Source organism: Falco biarmicus, chromosome 2 (assembly GCF_023638135.1).
Source record: "Falco biarmicus isolate bFalBia1 chromosome 2, bFalBia1.pri, whole genome shotgun sequence".
NCBI lineage: Eukaryota > Metazoa > Chordata > Aves > Falconiformes > Falconidae > Falco > Falco biarmicus.
The window spans coordinates 95725068-95739279 of NC_079289.1; the positions used below are offsets into that span (position 1 = coordinate 95725068).

General features: G+C 44.5%; 1 protein-coding gene across 4 annotated transcripts in view; it reads left to right on the plus strand.

Moving 5' to 3' along the window:
• Window positions 1-14212, plus strand: part of ARHGAP6 (Rho GTPase activating protein 6) — a 336203-nt gene that overhangs the window by 162652 nt on the left and 159339 nt on the right. Inside the window, exon 1 of one of the 4 annotated variants that reach the window (XM_056328244.1) lies at window positions 6230-6415. The exons of the other annotated variants lie outside the window; for them this stretch is intronic. Coding sequence (XP_056184219.1) covers window positions 6371-6415 — 45 coding nt within the window. The 5' untranslated portion in view covers window positions 6230-6370. Of the gene's footprint in view, window positions 1-6229; window positions 6416-14212 lie in introns of those variants that run through there. 4 annotated transcript variants of the gene reach the window in all.

Sequence of the window (14212 nt, forward strand, 5' to 3'; positions counted from 1 at the left end):
AGGAGGGAAATACATTGAGATCTACCCACTTTCAGGAACTAGAAAAATCTTCCAGTGAATTGTTGTTTTCCCAGATGTGTGTCATTTACAGAGATGAGACATCACTGAGATTTTTGGCTTGTATGCCTAAGCCCCTTAAGCTGTTCGAAACTCTAAATCTGGAAGTTACATTTGCTTCCATTTTTTCCCCCCTTATTTTCCCCCTCTTCATCCCCCCCCCCCCCCCCCCTTTCTGTCTGCCTTTTTAGTTTGTTCTGAAAGCAAGGAAAGCCAAACATTTAAAAAAAAACATAGGCCTGAAACTCTGTAATTTATCTTCACATGAAGCAGTAAGTAGTTCCATTTATTTAAATTGCAGCCTTTGAGGAGTGAAAAAGATGGCAAGATGGCAGCATAACTGGTAGCTTCTTCTGAGCTTTAAAATCTGAATGAATTCTAGCGATCCACAGGGTAAATGCTGATCTTTGTTGAAAAACTATTTTGTGCTATGTGATAGCATCATATTTTTGATTTACAAGTTAGTGGTTTGGAATTTTAATTTAAAGATATTCTGGTGAATTTTCACTGATGCTGGAGATTAGAGACCAATGCGCAATCATAAGGAATGTGAAGTCGTTTAACCTTCTTCTAAAATTTAAGTATTCTAGATAAAATTTCTTTGCCAAGCTGCTGACAACTGATAGCGCAGTAATGTGTGCAATCCCATACAGGACATAATTGGCCTATGAATTATACAGTATATATACAGTAGCCTATAAATTAAACAGTGTAGTGATTTATTGGATGAAAAAAGTATGAATGTGGTAACTAGAATTACACACCTAGGTGAAATTCTGGTGACATCCCAGTGCTTACACAATCCTGGATGCTTGCTAACACACTTTCACAAGAGAAAAGCTTTCCCTTGTGACTGCTCCATGAGTTGTCTGTTTCTTATACCCAGTGCTTACCAGAACAGCTGGTTTTGGCCCCAGGGCATGTTGTCTTGAGTCTCACCTTCCCCTGGAGCTACTTCTGCATTGCTGCTGCTCCTTCCCAGGTGGTGCCCCATCAGGCAGCAGTAGCTCCAGCTGACCACAGGCTGGGGGCATGGGGAAGAGCGGAGGGGAGGGCCTTCCTCTAGATGCTTGCTGATGCCATTCCTAAGAAAAAACCTGCTCCTTCTGCCCCACCCCACCCCACCGCATACTTTACAGGTTTGGGTTAGTAATCTGGGGCCCAGTGCACCCTCTTGGGCTTCATAGAGTTGGATAGCGTGGGGGCATTACGTGGGTGTGCACAGGGTGCAGTTCCTCTCAGCTTGTACCACCCGGTGCAAGCACAAGATGGGTGTTTGTGGCCGCGGAACACAGGCTGCTTTGTACCTGCTCCCGAGGAACTAATTTCCTCTCCCCTGGTATGAGCAACACTTGGGCAACAGCTCCTTGAGAGCTCTAACAGCGTCATGCTCTTCTAGCATATCAGACCTTGTGTAAAGGGGCTTCAGACACCTAGGAAATTACAGCGATAGGTTCTTTCTAAATAGGATTGCTTTTGTCTAAGAAGATTTATGTCACTGTTGTGAAAAAGTATCTCAATGAGTGAGAGGGCACTTCGTTCTTCACAGGCACTAAGTACTATTTCCCTTAGTTCTGTTACAAGCTGGTGAGAAACTGTCAACATATTTTGACAGGTAGCAAATAAACACTTTTAAAAAAAGAAAATAAGTTAGTTATGAACAAAGGATTTCTGCGGTGTATTATCCCTAAATTCTGATTCCTTAGTTTCTAGCTGTTGGTTATAGAGCTTTATTCCTTTGATTTCCTTGTCTGTCATCTTTTCTCTCTCTTCTTTTTGGGAAATAGACTTACACTGTAACTTGTAATGACTGAATGAACGTTTGGCCAGAATAAGAAAAGTGCTAATTCCCTGAGGAAGAAGTGTGCTGCCAGTATCACTCTTGGACCTGGTTCAGCAGCCACAGAGGCAAGTCTTTTCCAGATTTGGAGTTAGTGCTGTGTAGAAGCTGCATTCATGTGCTATTAGAAAGGTCAAACAAAACAAGACCTTCATGCTTGCTTGAAGTTTTTTCATGTGAAGATGTCGATTGTTTTTTCACCCAATAAATTAGATAGCCTCTGTTTTCCAGAATGAAAAGAATCAAAACACTGAGATTATTAAGGACTTTTCTGAAAGTCAAAGTGAGATTTAAGGGCTGATTTCATAGTTGGCCTCCCAGGTGGGCTTCCTCTCAACTGCAGATGCCTGAAGGGCAGCCATCTGAACTAATTGTCATGGATTCCCATCTAAGTAGGCACTTCAGTTTCTGTGACCTGTTTTAGACGTCTACTTGAAAGGATATAAATTGTCCACCAGCTGTGTAGGTTTCTTCCTGTGGACTAGGGGAGCCTAAGGTGATGAGCTGGGATGGAGGTTGTAGGTGTTTACATTTAGGTGAGACAAATCCATTACTGCCCTAAGGACCAAGCTGGCTTTCCTCCCATAACAGGGTGGATTTGGAAACTTTTTCCTACCTCATCTGGTGTGACATCAGACAGCTTGAGTCACTAGTTCCAGGAGTCATGGCAGAGAAGTGGAGAAGTCACTTCTCCCTGATTTCATAATTGTGTGCTGTCTGCAGTTGTATAGCTACTTTCCTTTGTTTAATAGCAATTAATGTTGAGAAAGCACTCGGTTCATAGAGTAATATTGTAAAATCAAAACCTGGCTTCATTAGTGATCAGCACAGTGAAATTGAATTACCTACTCATTTCCCAGCTGCTGTGTTAGAAGCAACCAAGTTTTAGCTGAAATATTATTCATTCTTCTTTGCTGTTGTCAACAAGAAATGATAAATAGGAGGGAAGGAGTGAAGGTTTCACTGTAATCTACATTTGCAGTTGTAAAGCACGTTACAGCCTCTTAAGGCAGTGTAAGGGGGAATCATGGAAAGCGTTAACAAAAAATGCAAGGCAGCAGTACCTCATACAATAGAAATGATTTAAAATTAATTACTGAAAAATTTCTGGTTTATATTGTTCTTTCTTGATTGAGTAGCCTTGGAGTGAATATTCAGGAAATTAGCTGTTAATGCTTTGTATCACCTGTTAAAGGGAAGCTGACCTGGAAGGTTTACAGTTCCCAAAGTGAGCTGCATGCATTCCTTGGGTGCCCATTATCAGGTAAATAAAGGAGGAAGGAAATTTGGAGGGAACACCAGGGAGGAGTCATAAATAATGTGACTGTGGAAGGAATGTGGAAGGGGAAAAGGTAGTCAGAACTGCCATGAAAGATCCATATGTTAATCCTAGTTGCTGAGTGGTTTAAAAGAGGGACGGTTGGTTGCAAGCAACTGAGCAGTGCAGCTCAGTAGGTTACTGCTCATTGCAGACCCGTGGTGTGCTCTAAATCCTGTGCAATTTGAAGTCGGATGAACTCCTTGGCCACCATCAAGACAGAATAGGCAAGCTTTGTAGTCACAGCCACAATAACTTGCTTTCAAAATCCAGACAGCTTTTGTTTTAAGGTCTGGCCTTCTGTAATTAGCAATTAGTTTTAAATTTTGTTACTAGGTATACAAAAGTCTTGAACTGTACTGTGAAATTCCCGATAGCTGCTACTTACCAAATACTTTTAATAAGGTTTCATAAGATTTTATAAATGAAATGACTTTAAAAATCTTTTCTCTGTATTTTTCATATTGCATGGACAGAAAAAAACCTCATCTAGTAAAGCTGCATTTTTCTAGGTCGAAACCTCGTGCCCCCCTCCTCCCTGACTGTAAGTTTTTGCCCGTAACTCTTTCCTTATAGTTGTAAAAAGTTCTGATGCACTTTCCTACTTACATATTCTTTATTTTTAATCTTAGCTGCACCAATGTAAGAACCTGTCACTATTACAAAGGTGCTTCCATGCACGCTCCTCTTTTGCCGCTGGTATCCTGCTCCTGGCTGGACAACCTCCCGCTTTCCTTTCTGCGAGCTCTGGCACTCATCCCATCCCTCAGAGAGCTGATTCAGCCTGCTAAATGGAAAGAAAACCGTGCGCTCCATTTGCTGTATGGGGTTTGAGACAAGCGCCCAGGCAGAGGGAAGAGAGGCAGTGGCAGCATGCGGCTAAAAGTGGGGGATGGGGGATGAAGGATGAGGGTGACAGGAGCCAGGCTGCTTTATGGTTGGCAATGAATTGCTAGGTCAAACGAGTTCAACCTGCAAAAACCTGCAAAACCTCACCTTTAGTTCTTCCCCTCTCTGGCTTCTCCCTCTAGGGGATTCTTCACCTTCCTGGCTTTATGGTTTTCTCCCTTTTCCTAAACTAGGTTTCCTCAAAGTTTCTCATCTGCCCCTTGGCTAATCTTTTTCTTCTCTGCCTTCCAGTTGGGGTTTTTTAGTCTCCTCCATGCTATTCTTTTCACCTCGGGGTGTGTATTGAAACATGGTGGTGCCCCGCTCCCTCCCCCCCCCCCCCCCCCCTTCAATGTTTTAGTCCTTTTCTGATGTTTAGCATTTCCTTGTCAGAAGATGGGGCTAAAAAGAAGGTGGTGATGCTGTAGAGCTTGAGGGTAGAAATCCTATCCACCTCTCCCCAGTCTAGTTTGCCTGCTTGCAGTTGCTTTCTGTGGTCAAATGCCATAGTTGCAGAGCGGAGGAAAAAACGTTTGGAATAAGAACTTATGATATATGTAGAGTTCTTGGGTTGAAACCATCTCCTTTATATAAAAAAACCCCAGAACTTCAGAAGGGAAAATGAGGCACTCGGATCCTTCCTCAACACACACCTGCTTAGGGGTCCTGATGATTTGAAAAGTTTGATCTGTAAGGTTTTTTTCTGTTGGATGCTGCTTTCCAATACGTGCTCTGCAACTGCTCAGATATCTACCCTGCCTCATTTTCCAGGAAGGGGAGTAGCACAGATGGTTCACCTGAGAGGCAGAAATGGACTTTATGGGTAAATGCAGATATTGTATTCTTTGTTCATCCCAAGTTAACTGAAAAATAACTCCCTGTCCTGGAAACTCCTAAAAATGATGTGCTCTGCAATAGGAATTAAGATCCACAGAAGATTCATAACTGGAAGCTTGTTGGGTACAGTACATCATCATCAGAGCTCTGGTTCAACTGATATATCTTTCAAGCATGTATTTTGAGTTATTTTACAATTATTTTCCCAAAGTACCTTTTCTTTTTCCCCAAAAGAACTATGTTACCTTTGCTTATTAGATAATGTAACACGCTGGTAACACATTTACCTAAATTGTAGGTTGGAAACAGTAAAAGTAATTGATTTCATAGGTGTCATGTAGCACTAGAATAAGGCCACTTCCTCCGAGAACAACTGCGAGTAGTGGGGGGAGTTACTGTGCTAGCCAAGATTAGTGCAAAACATTGAAAAATGATTAAAAAGATGGAGGAGGGCTCAGGAAATCATCTAGCCTGTCCCCAGCCTCACTCTGCTGAGGTCATGCCTAACTGAGGGAGGTTTATGTATTTTTAAACACTTCCATTGATGGAGATGCCGTAGTCTCTCCAGGCAAGTCACTGCTAATTATAACACAGCAGAAATCAATTTTCCTTCAGAATTTGTTTCATCTTCTACAGTTTGTGTAAATACACACTCAGAAGATGATGAATAGGCCGTGGAACAGCACTTCATTTTTCAAACCCTACGTGTTAAAGAATCATGAGCCTCCGCTCCCAAATCGCGCATTATAAAAGCATTAATTAGAAAGTTAAGTTTATTTGCGCCTCACTCCTTAACCTTTCGGTCCTCGCCCGCCGGACCGGGCCGCCCCGCCAAGCTCCAGGTGCTGCGGGGGGGCGGTGCGGGCGTCCCGGATGCTTTGCCCTGGGGATGCGGGGCGGGACCGCGGGGGCCGCCGCTCCCGAGGGGCCGGGGGGCTCGGTCAGCGCCGCCGCGGGGCACCTGGCCCGGCGGGGACCGCCCGCGCCGTCCGAGCGGGGCACGGAGCGCCTCCCCGGCGCCGCCCGCCGCTCCCCGCAGCGCTGCGGGGCTCCGTGCCGCGGCGCCCCCCGCAGGAGGGATCCCCTCGCCCCCCCCGGCGGGTGAGCCCGCAGGTGCGGGCCGGGCTGAGCGCCGCGGGAGGGGGCGGGCGAGTCACCGGCGCTGGGCGGGAGGAGTGAAACCGCCGCCCCTCCAGCGGCGCCTCCTTCCCCTGCTCCCGCCCGGCTCTGCCGAGGGGCTGCGGGCTCCCGCGGCGGGGTGGGGACGGCCGGGGGCGGGCTGCGGGCAGGAGTTGCGAGGAGCGGCGCTGTGGTCGGGGGCCGCCGGGCGGGAGCCCCGCGCTGCCGCCGCCGCCGAGGGCAGAGCAGCGCCCGGCGCCGCCGCGCCGCGGGGAGGGGAGGGGGAGGCAGCGGCCGCTCCGCCCGCGCCCATGGGGGACTCGGTGTTCAGCGAGAAGCCGGCGCTGCGCTACGCGGTGAGTGCCGGGGCGGGCAGGGGCGCCGCGCTGCGCGGGACGGGCTCGGCCGGCGGGGCCGTGGGGACGGCGCCCACGTGTGCCGCGGCCGGCGGGTGGGTGGGCGCGTCCGCCCGCCAGTCCGTGCGCGGAAGCCGCCCCGCGGCGCCGCCGGGGCTGAACAGCGGCTGGGGGTGTAGGGGTGGCGGCCCTGCCCCGGGGGGGACCCCGCGCCCCGCCGCGATGGACACGGCCTCGGCCGCCCTCCGCTCTGCCGTGCGGGAGTTCCGCGCTTCGCCGTCGGTGACATGAGAATATTTTTTGAACGTTAATAAAGGAGGGCGAGGGGAAGCTGGGCTGCAGCCGCACGGAGCGCGGCGGTGCAGCCTGCCCGGGAGGCGGCGGGGGGAGCCGGGCGCCCTGGCGCGGGGAGGCGCTTTGGGGGGTCCCGGGCGCCTCGGCCGCCCGCCTGTCCCCTTCCGGGCTGGCGGGTGCGCCCCATCCACAGGGGAGCCCTCCCAACCTGTGCCGGCACCGCTCTGGTTGCATTTGAGATAATAGCACCATATTTTATTATTTCCCTCACAAGAGCTTGTGCTGTTGAGAAGCCACTTCCTTTCTACCAGCCTTATTAGGAGCATTTTCTCGGTTGCTGGGACGGCAAAAGAAAAAAAAAAAAAGAGAGAGAGAGGAAAAAAAAAAAAAAAAGCCGCGTTAAAACAACCAGCTGCCTCCTCTCCTGAAGTCATAAATAAGTGCTAGAGCGAGTAATAGCATGCGAGGTCTGATGCTGCTCTCCTTTACACTCATGTAAATAGCGAACAATTTTATTGCTGGCGGTGAGGTTATGCAGGAGCTGTCAGAGCAGGCTTGCTTTTCTGGTCCTGGGGAGCACCGCAGCCAGTATTGCCGGCATGGGTTGATAAGTTTTTGGTTGCTCTTTTTTTTTGTTTGTTTGTTTGTTTTGTTTTCTCGGGGGGCAGTTCATGTCCGTTGTGTTAATAATCTTATACCCACTCAACTATAGATACAGTGTAGTAACACTGCAGTTTTTAGAGGTAACGGCATGTGTGCTACAATAGTTACGCAGAAGCAAATACATTTTGTATCATGTATGAGTAGTGATGATGATTTTACTGGGAAACTAGTTATCATGCATCAAATGAATTGGGACCTCTTAATTTAATGGGAGAATTGCCCCATTCATATTTAGACACATGGCAGAGCAGTGCTGGTCACGTCCCATGCTAGCTCCATGAAACTTTTATTACTTCCTGTGATTGTACTTGTCAGTCTACTATTAACTGCTAGTTACAAACACGTTATTGTTTCTGTCAGTTGGGTATCAGTCCATTTTCTTGCCGGCAGCAGATAGTGCATTAAGTTCAGGTCAGCAGGCGTGGGAAGAGAAAAAAAAAGAAAAAAAAAAAAACCCAACCAAAAAAGAGGGTGGCTGGCTGCCTCAGATGACCATTACCACTGTTGAAAAAACACTGTTCTTTGATTGCTCGATCTTGCAGCAAAGGGGAAACTGTGCACCTAAGAATAATACTTTAAAATAAATTATTTTTTACCGTTTTAAAGATATATTGCAATAATAAAGTAACCACACATAGATACATCTAGGAGGTAGGTGATTTTTGCAGATGATGTTGCTGGTTTTCTTGGAGAATATGAGCCTGGATGCTGTGTGTTATCCATGCATACGCTTAATGTGAAGTCTGTGAACAGCCTAATTGAAAACAAATGCTTGTTGACCTGCGGATAAGCTAAGACTTTAGAGCTTTGTTGGATTGAGGCCTTAGTAATTACTGCTAAAATGTAATTTAGTAATATTCTTGTTAACTTTCAATAATTTTGTGGTGTAAATACAAATCAAGTTCATGGATTGTTTTGATAACTGTGAAATAAAAAATATACAGTTCTAGTATTTAGTAGCAATTAATTTTTTGGCAGAAGAAATTCTGCTTTTTGGGACCAATAATTAAAAGTTTAGTGATTTTCATAAAAGTGCATGAGGAAGCATCTGCATTAGCATCTTGGTTCAGCTCAGCAGTGTGCATTTGAAGGGAATCTCCCAGTCTTCCCCACTCGCCTGCCTTGGTTCATGTCTCTGAGCAGTCCCGGAATGTGGGAAACGGCGGCGTTTGTTCAGGTGATGCTGAACTGGGGGATGTGCTCCTGGTGCTGCCCGGTGCCTGGAGGGTATTCAAGACTTGGGACCTAGCTAGAGTCAGCTTGAGCGTAAGCTTCTGAAATTTGTCTGGTTTGGACATGGAGTCCTCTCTATACCAGCTCCCTGGCTCTGCAGTGCAGTGCTGCCAGTGCAACATGATAATGTAGCTGTAAACCTACAGGGACGCCATTGCTATTCTGAAGCTTCATGGCGTATTTGCAAGCATAGCTTATACAAGCAAAGACTTAATAAAGACTGTAGTGTCTGTGGGGATGATCACATAACCTATAGTGCGTTTGATCCAGCATATATTGTGAGTGGGATGACTGATAATTATATCACGGTTCTGCTTTGAACTCGTCTTAGGTGTTGACTCACCAAAAAGTTCCAGTAGGCAAAGAGATAATTTTAACCATTTTGTTCAGTGAAAAGTCGGTTAAAAGAAATCAGCTAGTGAAAATGAATAAAAAATATCTTGCTGAAGGAGAGTAGTTAAAAGAAGGGGGAGGAGGGGAGGGGGGAAAAAAAAAGTTAACTTACTCCGAGTCACAGAAACAATTTTTTTTCCCCTTCTAATACCTTTTCACCAGCCCAGAGACCTCTTCTCCCTTTCTCATATTTATATCCGTATAGTATTTTTAAGAAAACTTGTAGAAAGTTAAATAATATCTCATCCTTGCTGTGTCTTGCCTGGACAAGCTGTACCCTTTAATATTTAGACCTAGATTATTTTTACCTGCCCGCTACTCCTCCAGCTGAATTCACTCTGATTTACAAGCTGGTTTTGCTATTGTGGTGGTTATAGCTGATAGTAAGACCTCCCGATGTTCCAGGAACATTTTTCAAATTATTTCATTGAGAAGGATGGTCACCTTTTTGACTTGAGATTTCATGCTGTTGGTTCCTAAATGCATATGGGTTTTTTTGTTGGTGGGTTTTTTTGGGGGTTTGGGTTAGCTTTTTTTTTTTTTCTTTTTAGCAGCAGTTTAATGGGGCAATTAAAACCTGCTTTGTGTATTTTGGCTAAAACACTAGAATGCAATATTGTACTTCCTTTAAGAGATCCATTGATCCATTGATAACTTGAAATGCAATTTTTTGCATATGTGAAGGAAAAGCCTCAAAATAGCCTCAGGTGTTGCCCAGCCAACTGGCCCCTCAGTGGTCCAAAGCAAGAAGCTTGAAGTATGATCTGGTTTGGGTATAGCTGTTTTAATCTTGGCGTAGCATCTTTAATCTTGTTTTATCTTGAAACACTTACCAGAAGGGATTTCCCTGAAGGGAAGGAACGTTTGCCCTGATGAGGAAATTCTGGCTGTCTCTAACCAGAGAATATGAGAAAATGGGGAGGAGCTGGGATTTGGAAGCAGCTGCCATGACCTGTGGGGTACTGTGGGGGATTCATCTGAAGAGAAGATGCGAGACTCTTCTTTGTGGCCAAAAATTGGGAGTTCTGGCAGCCAGAGCAGAAGGGATGCGTGGGTCCCTGGAGGACGCAACTATGAGTTGGTTTAACCCTCTGAATCCATTGCTGACAATGACGTCACTGCCAATTCAGATGTCGGAGAGTATTTTGGGAAAAGAAGGGTTTTTCCCTGCCTCCAGCAGTATTTGGGGCATTGTCGTGTCTTGTGCGTTGGCCCAGCCTGCGCCCAGCTGACCCTTTGCTGGTGTGGTGAGCAGACTTGCTGCTTGCTGTTACCATCTTAAATCCATCAGTCTGTGTGGAAGGATGGAGGAAACAAAAGGAACAGTTTGTGAGGGGAAACTATGACACTAGTGAACTTCAGAATGCCTTCTGGAGCATAGAGGGAGTTAAAAAGAGGATAACAGACATTTTCCTCTGATGTTCTAGTTTTAGCGATGCTAATTTTTACTTGTAACAATTACATTATGGAATAATTCAAAATGGAATAGTGAGATATGTGTGTTGACACTGTACAACTGTAAGCTAGAACTGTAAAAATCTTGTGAGGAGGACCCGAGCACTGATATCCTCCTGTGGGCTTACTTGCGTTTTGCAAGAATCCACTTTTCAAGAGAATTTCTTGCCTTTCTGATTTCAAGACACATTGGCTGATGACTTGAGCCTTCAGCTCAAGTCGTGGATTTTAACAACAAAATTACATGCCGCAAGCAGACCACTTTTATTACTGTGATTGCAGGAAATCCTACAAGTAATTTATCTTACAGGACTAATAAGTGTGCTGCTGTCACCTAGACCATTTGTCTGGTTTCTTTTTCTTCCTAGTGTGCTGACTGGCAAGAAGCAGTGCAGGAGCAGACCAGACTGGTGCATATCCAGATCAGCCATAGTGTACACTTGCAGTCAGGTTTGGTGAGGTGGAGGAAAGGCTGCGGGATTCAGGCAGTACTCAGTATGAGAATAAGTTCTTGCCCACTGCGCTCTGAAACTTACAACGTCTCTGCTCCATGGGAGGTAGCTGCTTATTTTCTCATATTCTGAGTACTCAAAGGCAGAGTTATGTCCTTCAAAAAATTTAAATCACTCTGTAGGTGCCGTTTTCAAATTAGGAAATTGTGAAGAAACCTTCTAACTTCATCAGATAAGCAAGCTAGAGAATTAGTAGCAGAGGTATGGTTAATGTGAAATCTCTGGCATCTGACTCTTAGATTTTATTCAGCAGGGGCTTATGCTGACTTCATGCTCATTGGATCTTTTGCTGGAGGAATATGATCTCCGATGGCTATTGAGCTCAATCCTTCATTCTTCATTTGGGTGAAATTCCCAGTGTCGGTGATGATTCATGCTTACGCTTTTGCAACATTTGAATATATATATATATATTCCTATATATAAATATAGGAAATGAGCACTATTTGTCGCTCAATAGTGAACACCAAGGCCAAGCTTTGATTGGGATTGATGGAACCTGAAGTGAGTCCAGCCAGCTGTTCTCTGCTATGCGGAGCAGTTAATGCCAAAGTGCTGGGATGGGGGGAAGTCAGAAAATGAAGAGCTCTTGTGTGTGTCACGGGCTTTAAAAAAGTTGCAGAATGTAGATTTCAATTCATATCAGGTCATCTTTTTTACAGCGCTTGAACTCTTGATGTATTCCTGGGGCTTTCCACACACACATGGATATGAGCATCTTTCCTCTCATGTGTGCAGGAGAAAAGGTGGGGCAGATGCAGTTTGAGTTTGGCAAGGTTTGCTAGGTCAGGTGCAGACCCATGCTGATGTGGTCATATTGGTCTGTCCCTGGGTACTGGCCCGGAATAGAGGTTGCCTAAAGTATGAAGAAAGTGGCCATCCTGTCTATACACAGCAGAATGTAAAGCTTTCCTTCTATTCAATTTCTCTGCCTGTCTTTACGTACTATAATCCATCACTGCAGTGCAGTTATGATTCTTGTAATAGTATTTACAAAGGTGCTGTTTAATAAAACTCTGTGTGAGTGGAGTTTCAGTGTTTTTATTCAGAGGCACACAATCATATTGCTCTGATGTGGTGGTATGTTTCCCTGGTACAGTTTACGCTGATTTTCTTTCTCAAAGAGGGAATGTAATCAACCAGCAATAGTGTTTTATAAAGCTGCTGGATGGCTGAGGTTTTGAGCTCGTGATGCTGAGGAAGCCTGTCTGAGCAGCAAGGTCATATGTGGCCAAAATCAGCAACCTGTGCCTGGAAGGAGGGTTAGCCATGCAGATGAAGTGCAAGATGAGAACTGAGGATTTCAGTCTCTGTTGTGTTCCTTTTTGGTGATTTTTGAGCAAGGCTCCTCTCTGGTCCTTTTTTTTTTATTATTATTATTTGTTTTTCTGCAGAAATACTTTTCTTCCTAAATGGACTGGCATGTGGAAACACATGCTAATCTTTTAAAGTTGTTCAGATGTGAAGGTGGTTTGATACAGAGCTACCCTGAAGTGAAAACGTTCGACTCCATGTGGTCAGTATTCCCCTCACAGCCTGATGTTTGTATCTCGGTTCGTTTTCACGGAACCTTTTTGAAATTCACGTGGGCACATTTTTATACTTCTTTCAGCCTGAAGAGCAAAGCTGTGTAAATGGAAGATGATTGAGGTCACAGATATGTTTAGATAGTTGGTTCTACTTTTATTTATCTTCAGCTGCTAATCAGTTACCTTGTATGCCTGAGTGTCTGCATAGTACTGTGAAGGAGGCTACTTGCTTGAGAGATTTGTTTTTATTGACTTAAAAATAGTAAAGTAGTTTTGCTAGCCACAGCTTTTCAAAATTTAATTTACTTAGAATTAAAAGGACACTTAAGAAATTATCTGTTTTACATGTCAGGCTTACAGGGTTTTTTGACCGCTTCTGAACTTCTTTCATTTGTCTGCCAAGTACCTCTGCCGTTCGCAGAGTAGTATACTTGTGCAAGAGCCGTTTGCTGCTCTTGTTCTAATGCAATACCTGTACCTGCAGTAGAAATACAGCTGAACTCTCAGTGGCTTGGAAAAGATGTACTCAGCATTCGAATTTTACACTATTCCTGCCTTTCTGCGGCACTTGAGAATGTAGAAAGCCATATCAGTCCGTGCAGTGCAATGGCTTTTTCTCATCTAGGGAATAAAGGAGGTGTGCATGCATTATATTGCTTACAAGAAGAATTTGGCAACCTTTCTGTAGCAAGTCGTAGCTGATGAATCCACATGGTTCATACCGAGTTTCTCTAAAGGGGTGTCAAGTATTAATGCTCCCTTGGGAGATACCAGGGTCTTAGTGGGCATGGCTGACTCAAAAAGAAAAATAAGTAATGTTTTTCTAATGATTGCTATCTAAGCATTATTGACAGTGCACAGTTAAAAGAATTTCCTGAATTTATCCTCCATAAATCAGAAAGCATTAGGAATTGCTAATGGAGAATTGAATGTTACAACTTAAATAGATGGTAGTAGCGTTCAGTTGCTAAGGACAACATAAGTAAAGTCTGGGTTTGTTCGGGCCTTGGTGCTCTCAGGTATGCAGGAAGAGCAAGTGCTGATCATAACTACCTGTAAGATAAACTGATGTTATTTCATTCTTGGATGCTGTACATTTTTGCAGCAGGCAAATGAATCTTTGGAAATTATACTGGAGGCCGTTTGATATTTCATCATATGATTGAACTGTTTACTTTTCAGTAATGTCTTATATTTTTGTGCATTACTTTATCTGAATCTGGTTATCAATCACCTTTGCTATGCTGCCTTGAAGGTAGATGACCCTATGATTTTTATAATCGCTGCTGTGCTGTGTACTTCCACTATACTAGAGCCAGTCTTCACTGTTTATTTTTTTAAATCAAGCATCTTGAATGGCTAAGTATGTCTATAGGTACCTGGTGGGTAGCGCCCAAACTTTGGCCCAAGTGTCGGTATATCCTGAACCTTGCAGTTATTTTCTTTCAGTGTTGATAAGGGTATAATATTTATAAAGGTTTACATAGTTAGAGTTGATTGCATTGTCTGAGTTGTTAGATTTGATTGAGAGACCAAGATTGGGTTGTGTTTGATGTTGATTATTTTCTCCTTTTGCCTGTTAGTTTGTAAAAGCTCCTGTTATGCTCATCTATACGTGACTTGGCGTATAGATTCAGTATCCTTGCAAGCTGAAATTCTCATTTGAGTAGATTACTGTACTTTTTCCAGTCTGGTCCTATTAATAAATATCCTGAGGC